Raw genomic sequence first — 16,436 nt, forward strand, 5'->3', positions numbered from 1 at the left:
TGAAGGCGGAGGGCCTGCCCTTGCAGCCCCGCCGGGACTGGATTGTTCTGCTCCAAGCTAGGAGAAGAGCAGATGGGGCCCCGTCCCCAGCCTGGCCACAGGGCCCAGCTGTCCCCCGAGCACCTGGTCAAGGACACCACAGCCTGTCCTTCCCCACAGCACCATCTGCTCAGTCCAGGCCCCGTCAGTTCTGAAAGAACCATGCAGTGCGTGCCCTCCACTGCTGTGTGGCCAGACCTGTCTCCTTTCATGTGTGTCTCCATCTCAAGTTTGTCTCTTTCTCCAGGTCTCTGACTCCACCTCCCATCTCCTTTTTTTTTTTTAATACATCTTTATTGGAGTTTAGTTGCTTCACAATACTGTGTTAGTTTCTGTTGTACAACAAAGTGAATCAGCCACATGCATACACATGTCCCCATATCCCCTCCCTCTTGAGCCTCCCTCCCACCCTCCCTATCCCACCCCTCTAGGTCATTGCAAAGCCCTGAGCCGATCTCTCTGTGCTATGCAGCAGCTTCCCACTAGCTATCTGTTTTACATTTGATAGTGTATATATGTCGATGCTACTCTCACTTCGCCCCAGGTCCCCCTTCCCCCCCCACCCCGTGTCCTCAAGTCCATTATTTATGTCTACGTCTTTATTCCTGCCCTGCCACTGGGTTCATCAGTACCATTTTTTTTTTTTTTTTTTTAGATTCCGTATATATGCATTAGCGTACGGTATTTGTTTTCGTCTTTCTGACTTACTTCACTCTGTACGACAGACTTTAGGTCCATCCACCTCACTACAGACAACTCAATTTCGTTTCTTTATATGGCCGAGTAATACTCCATTGTATATATGTGCCACATCTTCTTTATCCATTCATTTTGTCCCTTTCCCATGGTCTGTTTTTCCTTCCTCTCTCTGTTTCTGTCTCTCCCTCTCCCTGAGTGTGTTTTTGTCTCTCATTCTCTTCTCTTTCCTGTCCTCTAATCCCTTCCATCCTCTCTCCCTCTGTTTTGCTTCAGCCTCTGTCTTTTCCTTCTTCTCTCTCACTCTCCTCCTCGTGAGTGAGCACCTCCATTCCCAGGCCTGGCTTGGACATCGCAGGATGCCCCAGGCAAGGAACCTAGAGCAGCGCCGGGCCCAGCCACACCCTAGAAAGTGGCTGCGGCCAGGAGGGACGGTTGATGGCCTCCTCCCGTATCTTGTCCCACACTCCTCACAAGGACTTTACAAGAGAGCTTCCCAGAACAGAGACACTGGGGCCATTGGACAAAGACCTGACCAACACCGCGAGGGTCGCTGGGCTGGAGGACCCCATGGCACGTCTCTCCTGGGGATGGTGTGGACCATCTCCCTGTGCTGTGCTGGACAGCTGCCAGCCGCCAGCCCTCCAGTGCCACAGACCCTCCCTCCCTCTACCTGTCCAGCTAGTAAACCTACAGGCACCACGGCCTAAAGAAGAATGTACCAAGAATGAGCAGCAGTGCCAGCCCAGAAATATGCCTTCCTACCTTGATTTTCAGGCATCCCAGGAAGGAACAGGGGTCCGAGGGCTTCCCCTGTGCCTGTGGGGCAGGGTCCAGGCTCTGAGCTTGGCACTCACGGCCCTTATCATCTTGCTGGCCAGCCTGCCTGGACCCTTCCAGCCACAGTATAGCTCCTGCTGTTCCTAGGGCAACCCTCCTTGCCTAGGGCCACTGGCTAATCTGTCTTCCCAACTGGGATACTTTTGAGAGTGAAAGGGGACATTGTGAATAATCATACCAGGTCGGCAAGCCTAGGCCAGGACTGGCCCTGGCAAACCAGGTGTTCTGCCCTCGGCGTCTTCTCTCCCCTCTGCCTGAGCTGTGGAGCCCACCCCTCAAGTCTGGCAGCCTTTCCCTCGAAGTACCTCCAGGTGGCGCCCTCCGACCCCTCAGTGTCAGGGAGCCCTCTCGATCTGGCCCTCCGCTCTCCAGGTCTCACCTCCTCAGCCCTGGTGCCCACAGTTGGGCTCACACACATTTGGGCTCGTGAGGCAGGGGCTGGGATCTTTGGATGGGGAGTGGTCCTGGGTTACCACCCCCCGGGGCACTTCAGAGGCCCGTGCCCGCCATCTGCCCTCCCTGGCCAGGCCCCCTCAGAGCCAGAGTCCTTCACATCCTGTCTCCCTTTCTCTCCCTCTCCCGCGGTCAGTGGCGGCCAGAGGAGTCCGAGGACTATGTAAGTAAGAGGTGTGCGAGCGCGGGCAAGACCTGGGTCAGGCTGGGCTCATGGGACACTCCCCCTCCCCCGCCTTTCCTCCCAGCCTGAGCCACCAAGATCCACAGGGCACCAGCCACGTCCAGAGAAAACTGGCGCTTAGGCACGAGCCCCGAGCTGAGCAGTGGTTGGCATTTCCTCTAATCCTTACTTCTCACCTGTCGAGCGGCAATTTCAGGCTCGTGTTCAAGATCGACCAGGGCCTGGCCCCTGCTCTAGCCGGATGGAGATGGAGTTAAATCCGATCCTGATCGTTAGGCCTTATTGATCCCTGGAGTGAAAAATCACCTGCTCCAGGCCCAGGCTGGGAAGGGAGTCCGGGGGCCGGGTTCCGGCATCGGTGCCTTCTGGAGCCCCAGCCCTGGGAGACCCTCCAGCCAGGGCAGGAGAGGGCCTGCGAGAGGTTGGTGGCGGCTGCAGTGGCCCCACCTGAGGCTCAGAGCTGGAGGGACACCAGGGTTGGTGGTGACAGCTCTGTTCCCACTGCGCGGCGGTCCCCTCCCTTTTTCCCACTTTTCCCTCTGTGTGGTGTGGCTTGACCTCCCGTGGTGTTTCTCGGCATGTCCAGAAATGATGCCTTGGCTGGAGATGGGCGTGTGGGCAAGGCCTGCCAAGGCAGGGAGACACTGCCCTGGCTGACTTCGCAGGCATCACTGGGGACAGTGTGCTCCCCAGGGTGGGGTTTCTCTGTCCTCCTCGTCTCTCCTCCCTGGCTCAGGAAGCATTGCAGGGCATAAGGTGCTCACAGAGCCAGTGCCTAGAGGGGGGCAGGAGGGGTGCCGACTTGGTCCTGCAGGGTGGCGCGCTGGCCCACCCCTCCACCTCGCTCTGTGGTGTGCGTGCACATGCGTTAGTATCTACAGGTGGCCCTGCGCCTGCTGGTGCAGGAGGAGCCATCGGCTGCATGCATGTGTGTGCCAAGAGCCACGCAAGGCTCTGTGCATGCGAGGCTGTGTGCTCTGTGTGTCACATGCGCCCAGACCTCACGAGGTGTCATTCATAGTACAGTGGAGTGAAGGAACAGTGTGGCACTTTGTTCTTGTCTGAAAGGAAGAATGAGCAGACTGTCTGCCTTAGGCTTGCTGCTCCCGGGATGGGCTGGGTCCTCCTGGGCACACATCCACCTGCCTGTCCTGCCTTCTGTAGAGTCCAGCAGCTCACAGCCCCCTCTCCGGGGACCTCTGGCCCTGTGTGCCCTGGGGGGCCCCGCCGGCTAAAGTCCTGAGGTGGCTGGCCTGCTCTGGTCCCTCCTTGCTCTGCTGTGATGGGAATGGGCCCTTCCTCCTGCCTTAGGAAACCACCATCAGCAGCCTGACCCCGGAGACCACCTACTCCATTACTGTCGCCGCCTACACCACCAAGGGGGACGGTGCCCGCAGCAAGCCCAAAATTGTCACGACCACAGGAGCAGGTGAGTGAGGGGTCGGGGACGGAGCTGAGGGGGGGGGCCGGGGGGGGGCAGGGCCAGAGCCCAGTGCGTGGTTGTTCAGTCCCAGGCCGGCCCACCATGATGGTCAGCACCACGGCCATGAACACCGCGCTGCTCCAGTGGCACCCACCCAAGGAGCTGCCTGGGGAGCTGCTGGGCTACCGGCTGCAGTACCACCGGGCCGACGAGGCACGGCCCAACACCATCGATTTTGGCAAGGACGACCAGCACTTTACGGTCACTGGCCTGCACAGAGGGGCCACCTACATCTTCCGGCTTGCTGCCAAGAACCGGGCCGGCCCGGGCGAGGAGTTCGAGAAGGAGATCACGACCCCCGAGGATGCTCCCAGTGGTTTCCCCCAAAACCTGCGTGTGATAGGGCTGACCACATCTACCACGGAACTGACCTGGGACCCCCCGGTGCTGGCGGAGAGGAACGGGCGCATCACCAACTATACCGTGGTGTACCGTGACATCAACAGCCAGCAGGAGCTGCAGAACATCACTGCCGACACCCACCTGACGCTCTCCGGCCTCAAGCCAGACACCACTTACGACGTCAAGGTCCGTGCACGCACCAGCAAAGGCGCCGGCCCGCTCAGCCCCAGCATCCAGTCCCGGACCATGCCCATGGAGCAAGGTGTGTGCTGCGGGCACGTGGCTGCGCCTGGGGACCTCTGCTCTCCTTGACCCACTGACCTCTGGCAACTGTGATCCACCAACCTCTGGTGTGTGACACTCCAATCTCTCATGTCCATGACCACTAACCTCCAGTGAAGGGGTACCGCATTCTCGGTGTGTGACCCCTGACCTCTGCTGTCCTTGACCTACTGACCTCTGCTGTGTGACTCTCCAATCTCTCGTGACCTTGACCCACTGATCTCTTTTGACTGCATCACCACTCTTGGGTATGCAACACTAATCTCTTGGGGCCACAACCCCCTGACCTCTAGTGAACACAGCCCACTGTGCTCTGGTGTGCGGCCACATGCTTCTCCTGACTGAGTCCCACTGACCTGTGGTCACTCTGACCTGGTGTCTGTAAGCTCCAGCTTCACCCAAGCACTTCTGGAGATCCTGACCACGGGTCCTGTGGCATCTGCCCCACTCGGTACTCACTGCGAGGAAGAGCCGGGGCTGGGAGCTGAACTGTGTGCAATTGAAGCTGGCGGGAGTGAGGGGTGCTTGGTCCTCTGCAGCCTTTCCTCACCCCCTGGGCCCCCGCGCCGCGTCTCTTCCTGGCGGGGAAACCTTCAGGCCCATTCACCCCAGCTACGCAGCCAGAGCTGACTCCCTCCTTATATCCCAACAGTGTTTGCCAAGAACTTCCGTGTGGAGGCTGCAATGAAGACATCTGTGCTGCTCAGCTGGGAGGTCCCTGACTCCTACAAGTCAGCTGTACCCTTCAAGGTGGGTGAAGTCAGCTGCACCTGGCACACACACAGTCCTGCAGTCCCTCATTGCAGTCCCAGCCTGTGCGTGTGTGTTTGTGATGCCAGATCCCGGTTGGGCGTGGGCGCATGCTCTGCCCTGCAGGCCCGTGATGGGAAGCCTCACTCAAACGTGCTGCCTGCCCCCGTCCCACGCAGATTCTGTACAACGGGCAGAGTGTGGAGGTGGATGGGCATTCCATGCGGAAGCTGATCGCAGACCTGCAGCCGAACACAGAGTACTCATTCGTGCTGATGAACCGAGGCAGCAGTGCGGGGGGCCTGCAGCATCTCGTGTCCATTCGCACAGCCCCCGACCTCCTGCCTCACAAGCCGCTGCCTGCCTCTGCCTACATAGAGGATGGCCGCTTCACTCTCTCCATGCCCCACGTGCAGGACCCCTCGCCCGTCAGGTGTGCAGACGAGGCCTCAGGGGAGGAGGGCAGGGCTGGCCACGCGAGCGCAGGCGATGACGGTCCTGATTCCCCCCCCTCTGCCCGCCCAGGTGGTTCTACATCATGGTGGTGCCCATTGACCGTGTAGGAGGGAGCATGCTGGCGCCGCGATGGAGCACGCCCGAGGAGCTGGAGCTGGACGAGGTGCCTGGGGACCAGAAAGGGTAGCACTGATGACAGTCCCATTGAGGTGGTTGGCTGTGGCCCCAGGGACCCCCCCGAGACTGGAGTCACTCTCTGATTGGCAGCCTGCCCTCATCTCTAGGGAGACAGACTCTGAGCTAGCCCCTGGGCGCTTTCAGAGAACTCCTGGAGGGCTTACAGAGACTTCTCCAAAGGGGTTTGTGGAGAATCCCCTGGGGTGGGAAGTGGCAGAGACATCTCTCAGATCTAGAGAATTCTGGGCCCTGTAAGCTTCAGAGTCCGCAGGGTCTGGAGGCTGCAGAGGGGCTAGAGTGGAGCCCCAGCACGTTTGGAATCTGCCATCCTCTTCTCGCAGTGGTGTGCAGCCAGCCCTCTCTGGTTAGGCTGGGGCAGGTTACCCAGAGGGCCCCTTCTTACCGGGTTGGCTAGGAGGAGTGGCATTGCCGTGTCTGGCATTCAGCATGATTCTACGAGGACAGTGAGTCAGGCCAGGCTTGAGCCCCTTACACGGAAGGTGAGCCTAGCCTCAGCCCAGGGGGTTTATGTCCCAGGCCCCGGGCCCAGGAGCGTGTGCTCCAAGGCCCCTGTGTGACTCCCGTGCTCTGCTCTGTCAGCTTCTGGAGGCCATCGAGCAGGGCAGTGGGGAGCTGCGGCAGCGGCGGCAGGCAGAGCGGCTGAAGCCGTACGTGGCCGCTCAGGTGGACGTGCTCCCTGAGACTTTCACCCTGGGGGACAAGAAGAGCTACCGGGGCTTCTACAACCGGCCGCTGTCTCCAGACCTGAGCTACCAGTGCTTTGTGCTTGCCTCCCTGAAGGAACCCGTGGACCAGGTCTGCTTAAGACCCAGGGCCTAACCAGACACCCCCCAGGCCAGTCTCAAACACCCCAGAGGCGCCAGACCCGACCTAGCCCTAGGGTCCCAGTCAGCTGACCAGGCCCAGGTCTGGGAGACCAGGCCCAGAGCCCTTTCTCCAGGTTTGCGGGGCAGAGGGTGGGAGATCTCACCCCAGGCTCACCACCTGTGCTCTTCCTCCACTGGGCCACAGAAGCGCTATGCCTCGAGCCCCTACTCCGATGAGATCGTGGTCCAGGTGACACCAGCCCAGCAGCAGGAGGAACCCGAGATGCTGTGGGTGACGGGCCCCGTCCTGGCAGTCATCCTCATCATCCTCATTGTCATCGCCATTCTCCTGTTCAAGAGGTGAGTGCTCCGGTGCGCGGCCACCTGCCCTTGGACTCTCAGGCGCTCCTTGGCCAGGTGCATACAGGCCTGCGGCAGCCACACTGGCCTGCACCCCAGGGTGCACCCCTGGGCTCGGTGGGAAGCCAGGAGAGCAGAAGCAGTGCGTGTGCACACCCATGGGTGTGGCCCAGGTGTGATGAGCAGCCGCAACTTCACAGAGGGCTTGTTCATGTGCATCCCCGTGCATGTCTGTCTGTCCGTCTCTGTGTTTCAGTGGATGTGAGCCTGTCTGTCTCTCAGCTTCAAGACACGGCCTTCTCCTGGTCTCCTACCTTCAGCACCCCCTCTGCCACCATCCCTAGATGACTCCCTGCCTGGCTCTCCTGCTCAGGCCTTGAGAGGTCCAGACCCAGCTCCAGGGCCATGTGCCCGTGGACATTCACTTGGCAGACGTTTATTCAGTGCCTGCTGTGACCATAGCATCTGCAGCTGTCCCAGACTTAGGGTTTCTTTACCCTTCCCACAGCCCTCCCCCAGGGTCCCTATCACAGGGGACGGGCCCATTCACCAAGTCACCAACCGGAAACCTGGAGTGTCACCCTCTCCCCTCCTCCCTCTCCCTCCACCCAGTCTCCCGTGAGTCCTGCCCTGGATATCACTGGACCTGCTCCCCCCTCCCCACCGTGGGCTCCCCACGAGGTAATGCACGTCCACACGGCACGCCTCAGTCCTCTCTCGGGTAGCTGCAGTCTCCTGATCTTGGAGTCTCCCCTTCCTCTCCATCCTCCTCCCAGCCTGAAAGGTGTTTCCAAAGGTTTACTTTGTCACCCTCAGCTTAACACTTCTCAGTTTTAACTAAAGAGTTTTATAGCCCGATCTCTGTAGCCTGAAGCCCAACAAATGCCTGGTTGGTCTGGCCCCTGCCGCCACCCCGACATTGTCACTGAACCAGTGCAGTTCCCGGCCAGCCCGGGCTGAGCCCCTCCACTCTGCAGCTCTCCTTCCCCCTGCCCGGGCAACTGCCATCTCATCCTTCAAGACTCTTTTCCAGGCTCTGGTGCCCACGAGGCTCTGCCGGTCCCCTCCTACCCCTTCCCCACACTGTCCCCCACTGTCCAGTGGTGCTTCCACGGGAACATCACTGGGCCTGTTTCCAGCACCCAGCGCAAGGCTGTCGGTGAACGCTTGTTGGTCCATATGTCTGAACATGTTTACACACACGAGTTCCTGTCCCCAGTGCCCCATCTCTCCCTGCCCCTAACCCCAACCCTTGACCTGGACCTGGTGCCTCCTTCCTGAAGTTAGCTCCTTCCTCCCAGGGTGAATAGGGACAGGCTCGCCTGGTTCAGGGCCTGGAGACCCATGGGTGGGGAACCTGAGGAGGGTCCCACACACCCATTCATCCTCCCCCCACTGCCCTCTGGGTCCTGGTGTCTGCCAGGAGAGGCGACCCCTCCCCGTGAATGCCACGTGGGTGCCATAGATGGGTCCACAGTGTCCCCCATGTCGTGAGAGGGTCTGAGTGCTTGGCGGAAACAGTGACCGTTCCTTTCTTCTGTCCTTGCCTGTCTTTCGGGACCTAGTAAACAAGAAAGGTAGGAGTCCTTCCTTCTCTCTTCACACGCTTCGCCCTTCACTTCTTATCCCCATGCACACTGCGGGCCCAGCACGGAGGGGCGCTGCTTGGGCCGGAAGCCTCCTGGCCTGCGGCTGTCTGGTCAGCTTGGCAGGCTATGGGACAGGCTCTGTCACTCTCTCGACTGGTGCTCTGCACAGGGGATGCCCCTTCTCCGGGCACAGGCAAAGCACAGACCTCCAGCTCTTCCTCTGCGGGCACAGACTCTGAGCTCACCAGAGCCTTCCCCCAGGCTCCCAGGTCTCTGAGGTTACCTGAGCGCTGCAGGGGACAGAGTCTGGCCTATGTGCAAAGAGCACTGGCTGCAGTGGGGAAGTGTGTGCTGCACACTCGCGTAAGTTTCTTCCCCAAGCACACCTGTGTCCACCGAGCAGAAGCGGCCCCTGGATACTTGTCAGCAGCTGGATGCTGCAGTCTGTCTCTGATGCTGTCCCTGTAGCCCGGGGAGCCGAGGCCAGCAAGGGAGGACTCTGCCCAGCTAGTGGGACGTCTTCCCCGTCCCTCCCCTGCTGCTCTGCACCTCTACCCTTGTACCGAGAGCCAGATAGCTGGGGCCCAGCTCTCTGTGATGTTTGCATATCCCACGTGTCATTTGCATGTTTCCTCCTGGTGGCTCCTGCTGCCTCAGCTGTGGGGGCCTCGCGGACAACAGCCACTGCCTGGCAGTGACCTGCCCTTTACGGGAAGAAGCCACCAGCCTCTGTGGCCCCTTCCTTTCTCGCTGGGCTGGCCCTCTGTCCACCCCCAACTCCCGCTGTCTCCACACCCTCCACCCTGTGTCCTCTCATGTGAAGCTGCTCTGGTCCTGGCTCCCCTGCACTCAGAGACCCCAGGCTGGGGTGGGAGGAGCAGAGCCGTGGACACAGGGGCTCTGTGGTAGCGGGCTATGCCGTGCACCTCTGTTCTCCGCCTGGACCTCGGTTCTCACCAACCGCCCTTCCGCCTCTCCAGGAAAAGGACCCACTCCCCATCGTCCAAGGATGAGCAGTCAATTGGGCTGAAGGACTCCTTGCTGGCCCACTCCTCCGACCCCGTGGAGATGCGGCGGCTCAACTACCAGACCCCAGGTAGGGTGGCTCCCCCAGCTTGCCCGCCCTGCCCAGGCCTGCCGGTCTCCACCGAGGGACCCTGGCCTCACGCTGGCCCCCATTTCCTGTTCCTCCCTTCTGCCCTTCTCCCTGTACCCATCCACTTTGATGAAGTGACCGAGGAACCCCTATATCAAGAGCTGGACAGGCGCCCCAGGGCCCGGGAGCCTCTGGGGGTGGGGGGGCAGCTGCTCATACCCAACCTCGTCTTTGGTCAAGCCCTCCAAGTATGGGCCCGGGACCCACACAGAGCCACATCCCAGCCCCGGGGTGGCCAGCCTCTGCACCCGCGCTCTGGCCCCTGCACACGAGAGGTTTGTTAGTGGGAAATGGCCCATCAGACACTTGTGGCGGGATGGGGTGCCCACATCTGGCCCTTTCTGGTGGCTGGCCCCAGATATTCTGTGCGAGTACAGAGACCCCGCACAGGGCTTGGTGCCTGCCTTTCCTTCGCCGCCACTGTTACGGGGCTCTCTGGCGGCTCCTTCTACCTGAGCTGTCACTCCCTCCCTATGCCCCAGCAGACACAGCTCAGACCTCTTCCCTGGGGGCGGGGTCGTTCCTCGGCTCCCAGATGCTGCTTCCATCATGACGCCTCCCACCCTGGGCTGGAATTGCCTCAGTGACAGAGCTCTGTGGAGCCAGGAACTGTCTTCTTCCTCTCCCATCCCTTGGGTTGTGCACACGGTGGATTCTTGTTGAGCACCTGTGAAACAAACACAAGGCAGCTGAATGAATGAGTGAACTATAACACGCGGGGTTGTGTGTACACGAGCTGGTTATTGCTGCACGTTAAATTACCGCAAAACTTCATGGCTGAAAACAACGACAATTATGTACTCTTCTCACAGTCTTTATGAGTCAGAAATTCAGACGGGAGCGTAGCAGGAGCAGCTTGTCTCTATTCCAGAATGTCTGGGCCCTCAGCCGGAAGACTCAAAAGCTGGGAGCCAGAATCATTTAGATCAGGGGTCAGCAAACTATGGCCCAAGGCCAAATGCAGCCCACCACCTGTTTCTGCAAATAAAGTTTTATTGGAACGCAGCCACGCCCATTCATTTATGTATTGTCTGTGGCTGTTTTCATACTACAAAGTAGAGCTAAGTAGGTATGATAGACACCATATGTCCACAAAGCCAAAAATATTTACTATCTGGCCTTTTATAGAAAAGTTTGCTGACCCCAGAATTCTGGAGACTCATTCATTCTCATGTCCTGTGGTTGACACTGCAGTCAGCTGTGAGCCCACCTGAGGTTTTCGGCTCTCATCCTGTGGCCTGGGCTCCCTGACAACATGCTGACTGAGTTCCAAGGGCACGTGTCCTGAAAGAGAGAGAGCCAGGCTGACCTAGCAGGCTGTTGCAACCGGGTGTGATCAGATCTTCGAGGAATCAAAGCTCCAGAATGCTGGGGCCTGGAGGGCAGAGAAGCCTCCTCTGAGAGGGATGCCAAGCCGTGTGGGCCTTAGTTGGGCAGAGAGGGGGTGGGAGGGAGCGGAGGGAGCTCCCTTTGATGGCAGTAGCATGTGGGGAAGCAGCTTTCGGGCACTGTGTCCTGCGGCACTGGAGCTGGGGATGTTGAGAGCCCAGAGACAAGTCTGGAGGGCTAGGCCGAGGTCCGGTCACAGAGGGACCTGCGCGCCAGGCTAAGGGGTTTGGACTTTGTCTTAGGGTTCCAGGGAGGCATTAAAGGTTTTCAGCAGGGCAACAACAGGGTCAGAATTGTGCTGTAGAAACATAGCTCTGTTTGCCATGTGGAAGGCAGATTGGAAGGGGAGAACTTGGGGAGGCAAGCTGTTGAGAAGGTGCTGAGGACCTGGACGAGGCGGGTGGCAGTGGGGAGACATGAGCGAGACCTAAGCAGCAGGGCTCAGGCTTGATTCCATGTGGGGTGAGGAAATGGGGGCGGGGGTCCCAGGATGCCTCTGTGGTTGCTGGCTGAGCATTGGGGTGGGAGGGTCCAGGGAGACCTCTGCACCAACATCCTGGCTGGAACCACGGGCATGGGGCATGCCAAGGAGCACGCAGTGGTCAACGCCTGCAAATCGATGGGCTCTCCCAGGGGAAGGGGGCAGGGGAAGAGAGCGGCCGAAGGGCAGCCAGGGAAGGAGGTGAAATGTTGAGGAAGGATGGGTGAAGGATAGCCAAGGAGGAGAAGCCAGAGGGAGAGAGAACACGGGGGAGAGGAGTGTCCCAGAGGCCAGGCGGGGAGGGCTGTGCAAGGAGGACCCAGACGGAGGGCCTTTGGCTTCGGCAGTTGGGACCTTGGAGAGCACGTGGTGGGCGGGTCCTGGGGGCAGGAGCATTTCAGTGGGCTGAGGCACAGCGAGTGGGGAATGAGCAAGTGGGTGTGAAGGCCCTGCTGGGGTCTGAATCCCTGTGGCTTCAGGGCCCGGGGTAAATGGCAGGGATCTGAGAGGAGAAGGCGGGGTGGAGTACAGGAATTCAGAGGTGGTGTTAAAAGGGATGGGGGTCCAGAAGGACAGGAGGCTGTGGCTCCGGGCGGGCCGTGGGGAGGGGGCACAGTGAGGGTCACCCGAGGTGCTGAGATCAGGGAACGGGGCTGCTGGCAGGGAGAGGTGTCTTTGTGCACAGGGGTGGTCTGGGAGGGAACCGGTGACCAGAAGGGGTGGAGGGGATGGCAGCACTGTCCACGGCTGGGGGTTTCCTTCTCGTTTTTTTCATTCAGCAAATGTTTATTATTTTCTCTCATAATTTAACTCTTCTTCTGAAAACGCTTCAAACGCACAGAAAAGCTGAAAGAGTGATACAGTCCCCATCTCCACATCCTCGTGTGGACTCACCCTTCTGTTTCTCACCACACATGCCTCATCTCTCTCTAAAAGCACACTTCCCTTTTGCCAGTTCATCTGGAAATAGCCAGGGTCAAACTTTGATACCAGAGGGCACGAGGTTGGCTTGGACCTAGACTTCCTTCATAGAGGCCCCTGAGGCCACCCAGGCTCTGGGTGGGAGATGCATCTGCTCCTCGGGGGGCAGAAGGGGCTGCGGTGGGACTGCCCCTGCGAGCCCCCAGCCCCGCACTGTGTTCAACTGCAGTGTAACCAGAGGTTAACGGGTTTCCTTCTCTTGCCCCGCTGTTTTTGTTCTTTTTCTCTGCAGGTTCCAGTGTCCCCAGTTGCCCGAATATCTCAAGTTAGTTTTCTGCGTTCCCGTGTTTGGGGCCCACTCTGGCTTCTGTGTGTTTCCTCTACTTCTCTCACCCATCACCTCCCTCCTTCCTTGAGTTCTTCTCTCCCCTTTCCTCTCTTTTCTCTACCTTCTCACTGCCCTACCTTTTCTTTGTCCATCCCGCTCTCTCCCCACCTTGCCCCCTTCTTCCCGCCCTGTTTTCCCTCCCGCCACCCCTTCTGTCTCTGCCTCTCGCCTCCGGTCTCAGTCCGACCCCTTTCTGGTCTCAGTCCCACCCCTCTCCCGTCTCAGTCCGACCCCTCTCCGGTCTCAGTCCGACGCCTCTCCGGTCTCAGTCCGACCCCTCTCCTGTCTCAGTCCGACCCCTCTCCCGTGTCAGTCCGACCCCTCTCCCGTCTCAGTCCCACCCCTCTCCCGTCTCAGTCCGACCCCTCTCCGGTCTCAGTCCGACCCCTTTCCGGCGCCTCTCCTGTCTCCCTGCCTCCCTGTCCCCACATCTCCCTCCTTCCCTTTGCTTCTCCCTCCGAGTTCTTCCACGTCTCTGCCATGTACATCGTGATCACTCCATCCACATGCTGGGTGCTGGGACAGGGACATCACCGAGCCTCCCACGGTGACTGGCGCCAGTGAGGGCAGGAGCGCTGTCCAGAGGCAGGACCCGCAGGCGGGGTGCAGGCTGCAGCAGCCCGGCCCCAGCCTGTCCACTGCCTTCCACCTGGGCTTCCGGCCCCGGCCTGGGAGGGGGGAGGCCTCCCATGCCTGTGGAGAACCCGCCACTCAGCACCGTGTCACACGGACATTCTCACTCGTGCTCACAGCACACACCCTTCCACCTCTGTCCTCTCCCACCCCCACCCCCAGCCACTATGTGCCCCGCCATCCCTGTCGCCGCATGTGCCACTGTCTCCATGCCACCAGTGCCGAGTGCTCCGTGGTCACACGTGTTCACATGTGCACATACATGCATTGGGGCTGTCTCCGCCACCCCGCTCAGGCCTCACGCTAACTCTGCCTATGTGTGCCCCTGCTCCCAGGTATGCGAGACCACCCGCCCATCCCCATCACCGACCTGGCGGACAACATCGAGCGCCTCAAAGCCAACGACGGCCTCAAGTTCTCCCAGGAATACGAGGTGAGACTTCCCCCCTCACCCCCACTTCACACCCCCCACCATGTGCCTGGCCCCAGACCAGCCCCTTTCCTGCCTCGGGCTCCAGGCTTCTCCAGAACACACACTGGAGGGGTCAGCAGTGGCCAGGAGGGAACTCAACTCCTCAGTTTCTGGGCCTGACAGAGGCCCTTCCAGATCCCCAGGTCAGGACACTCAGTCACATGTCCCGATGCTAACAGAGGCAGACAGGTCTCTCTCTCTCTCTCTCTCTCTGTCACACACACACACACACACACACACACACACACACACACACACACACACACACACACACTCAGTAATAACAGCTGGCATTTATGGAGAGCTTCCTGCGGGCCAGCTCTGGGCTAGGCACTTTGCATACCATTCTGCCCTCCCCACACCCTATGAAAGGGATACTGGTGTTATCCCATCTTACAGATGAGGAAGCTGAGGCTTAGAGAGGAGAAGTGACTTGCCCAAGGTCACACAGCTGATGAGTAGTGCAATGTGTCTGGCAGCCTGTGCCCTGCACATGCATGTGCTCACGGGTGTTCTCAGAGTGCAGATCACAGAGACGGGGAGCTGGGGGGCCTGAATCTTGCCACTTGGGCTGCACAAACCCTCCTACTCAGGGCCCTCCATGTACTCCCTTCACTCTGGCCTGGACCCTACCTGCTGGGGGCTCAGACTTCAGAGCACTGCTCCTGCCCAGAGTCGGGGCTTCCAGGCGCCCAGCTGGGGAGGTGCTTTGCTAGTGAAAGGGGTGTTAAGGAGGTGATAAGGAGAGCCCCGCCTCCTCTAAGGAGCACGGGGGCGGAGGTGTTGTTAAGGCATCTTCTGCCTCTGCCCCACTGGGCCCCTCCAACCCGCCACCCCGCCCCGCCCCCAGCGCAGCCCCGGCACAGGATGACGGGTGGATGGATGGGTGATTGACGGGCTGGCTCCACCCTGCCTGTGAGTCCGCCCCGCTCCAGTCAGATGTCCACCCTCAGCTGGGCTGCTATCGCGGGCACCAGGGCTCCCCTTCAAGGGCTGTGAGCCAGGTTTCCGCAGAGGAAATTGAGCTTGGCAGGGGAACTGATGATCATCCGTGCCGCGAGGAAGGTGTGCCGCTTGTCCCTGCAGAGCGCCCACTGGGGGCCTGCTCTGCAGAGGCCCGCCATGAGGGGGACGGAGCCGCTAAGGCGGGCTCCCTGCCTCCAGCTCCTTACCTGGCCTGGTCTTCCGCCCACACTCATCCAGTCCCGCGTCCCACGCCACCCTTCCTCCCGTGGGGCTCTGCGGCTCACTGTCCAGACTCGCAGTGTCCCCCGTCCACCTTCTGCCGCTTCTCTGCTCCAGTCTGCGCTTTCCTCACCACAGCCTCCTCCTCCAGGAAGCCTCCTCTGGCCACCCGGCCTGCCGAGAGCTTTCCTGCAGCCAGGATCCCATAGCTGTGTTACCTTTAACGGTCAGTCAGTCCCTCATCTGGCATCGTCGGGCACTTAGCCTGTGTTGGGTGTTGGGGGTGTGGAGGCAAGTGTCCACAGGGAGCTCAGCCAACGGGGAGACGAGTGCAGACAGATGAGAGACACTGAATGTGACCTCATGCCCTGGGGTTAAACATGCAGACGTGCGGAGAAGGTCGGCCGACAGCACCGAGGCAAGCAGGCTAGGGGTGGGCTGTGCTGAGGTCTCACGGAAGCAGTGCTCGCTGACCCGTGGAGAGTCACAGGCTGGTGCCAAAACCTGGAGGACACAGTGTGCTATGCTGAGAACTTCGGGTGGTATTCGTCTGTAAAAGGACGGTAATAATAGAACCTGTTTCACGGGAGGATTAGATGAGGGAATACACGCAGAGTGCTGAGAACACTGCCAAGCACACGGTAAGGTTTCGCTGAGCCTCAGCTGTTATTATTATCATCTGAGGCGATGAGGAGCCATGGAAGGCATTAAGAAGGTAATTGATCATCAGATCTGCATTTTATAAGGATTGTTCCGGCTGCAGGATGGAGTGGGGCAAAGCGAAGAGGCAGGGAGATGCCAAGTCTGAGCAGAGGTGGCCTGGCTGAGGCCCTGGCAGCAGGTTGGAGAGAGCCGAGGGGCTGGGAGTGATGGGATGGGGCACAGAAGAGTTTTGAGGACGACTTGCAGGTTGTGACCGGGGCTTTGGGGTAAATGAGGACAGTGCCCTTCACTGAGATGGGGCCCCAGCAGCAGAGCCAGGTTTGCAGGGGGAGCTGATGAGCTCAGCTTGGCAAGGGGTGAGACCGAAGGAGTGTGGGACGTCCAGGTGGGATGTCCAAGGGGCTGCTGGCTATTCAGACTGGGAGCTCGGGGGAGACTCTGGGCTGCAGCTGGGGTTATGGCAGCTCCAGCATATGGGCGTAAGGTCCTGAGAGCAAGTGAACTCACCCAGGAAAGGCTGGAGAGTGCAAAGAGGGCCCAGGAATGAACTCCGGAGGAGCACTGCGTCCTGCCTATGGGAAGAAACAGCCAGAGAGGGAAGAGGAGAGCTGGGCAAGGCCGTGCAGCATTGGCCAGAGCCCCAGCAGCATTGGGTCGTGCACAGCTGGCC

The 16,436-nt window shown here is 59.8% G+C and overlaps 1 protein-coding gene across 13 annotated transcripts in view; it reads left to right on the plus strand.

The window, feature by feature from the left end:
• Positions 1 to 16,436, plus strand: part of PTPRF (protein tyrosine phosphatase receptor type F) — an 85,752-nt gene that overhangs the window by 63,250 nt on the left and 6,066 nt on the right. For 3 of the 13 annotated variants that reach the window (XM_036845233.1, XM_036845243.1, XM_036845276.1), the window contains 11 exons: positions 2,165 to 2,191; positions 3,524 to 3,641; positions 3,721 to 4,299; positions 4,972 to 5,069; positions 5,249 to 5,502; positions 5,595 to 5,688; positions 6,303 to 6,518; positions 6,735 to 6,889; positions 9,459 to 9,574; positions 12,718 to 12,750; positions 13,782 to 13,879. In XM_036845233.1, the coding sequence (XP_036701128.1) occupies positions 2,165 to 2,191; positions 3,524 to 3,641; positions 3,721 to 4,299; positions 4,972 to 5,069; positions 5,249 to 5,502; positions 5,595 to 5,688; positions 6,303 to 6,518; positions 6,735 to 6,889; positions 9,459 to 9,574; positions 12,718 to 12,750; positions 13,782 to 13,879 (1,788 nt within the window). The remainder of the gene's footprint in view (positions 1 to 2,164; positions 2,192 to 3,523; positions 3,642 to 3,720; positions 4,300 to 4,971; positions 5,070 to 5,248; positions 5,503 to 5,594; positions 5,689 to 6,302; positions 6,519 to 6,734; positions 6,890 to 9,458; positions 9,575 to 12,717; positions 12,751 to 13,781; positions 13,880 to 16,436) is intronic. The other 10 variants (XM_036845260.1, XM_036845269.1, XM_036845274.1 and 7 more) reach the window with 6 other exon arrangements.

Source organism: Balaenoptera musculus, chromosome 1 (assembly GCF_009873245.2).
Source record: "Balaenoptera musculus isolate JJ_BM4_2016_0621 chromosome 1, mBalMus1.pri.v3, whole genome shotgun sequence".
Taxonomy (NCBI): domain Eukaryota; kingdom Metazoa; phylum Chordata; class Mammalia; order Artiodactyla; family Balaenopteridae; genus Balaenoptera; species Balaenoptera musculus.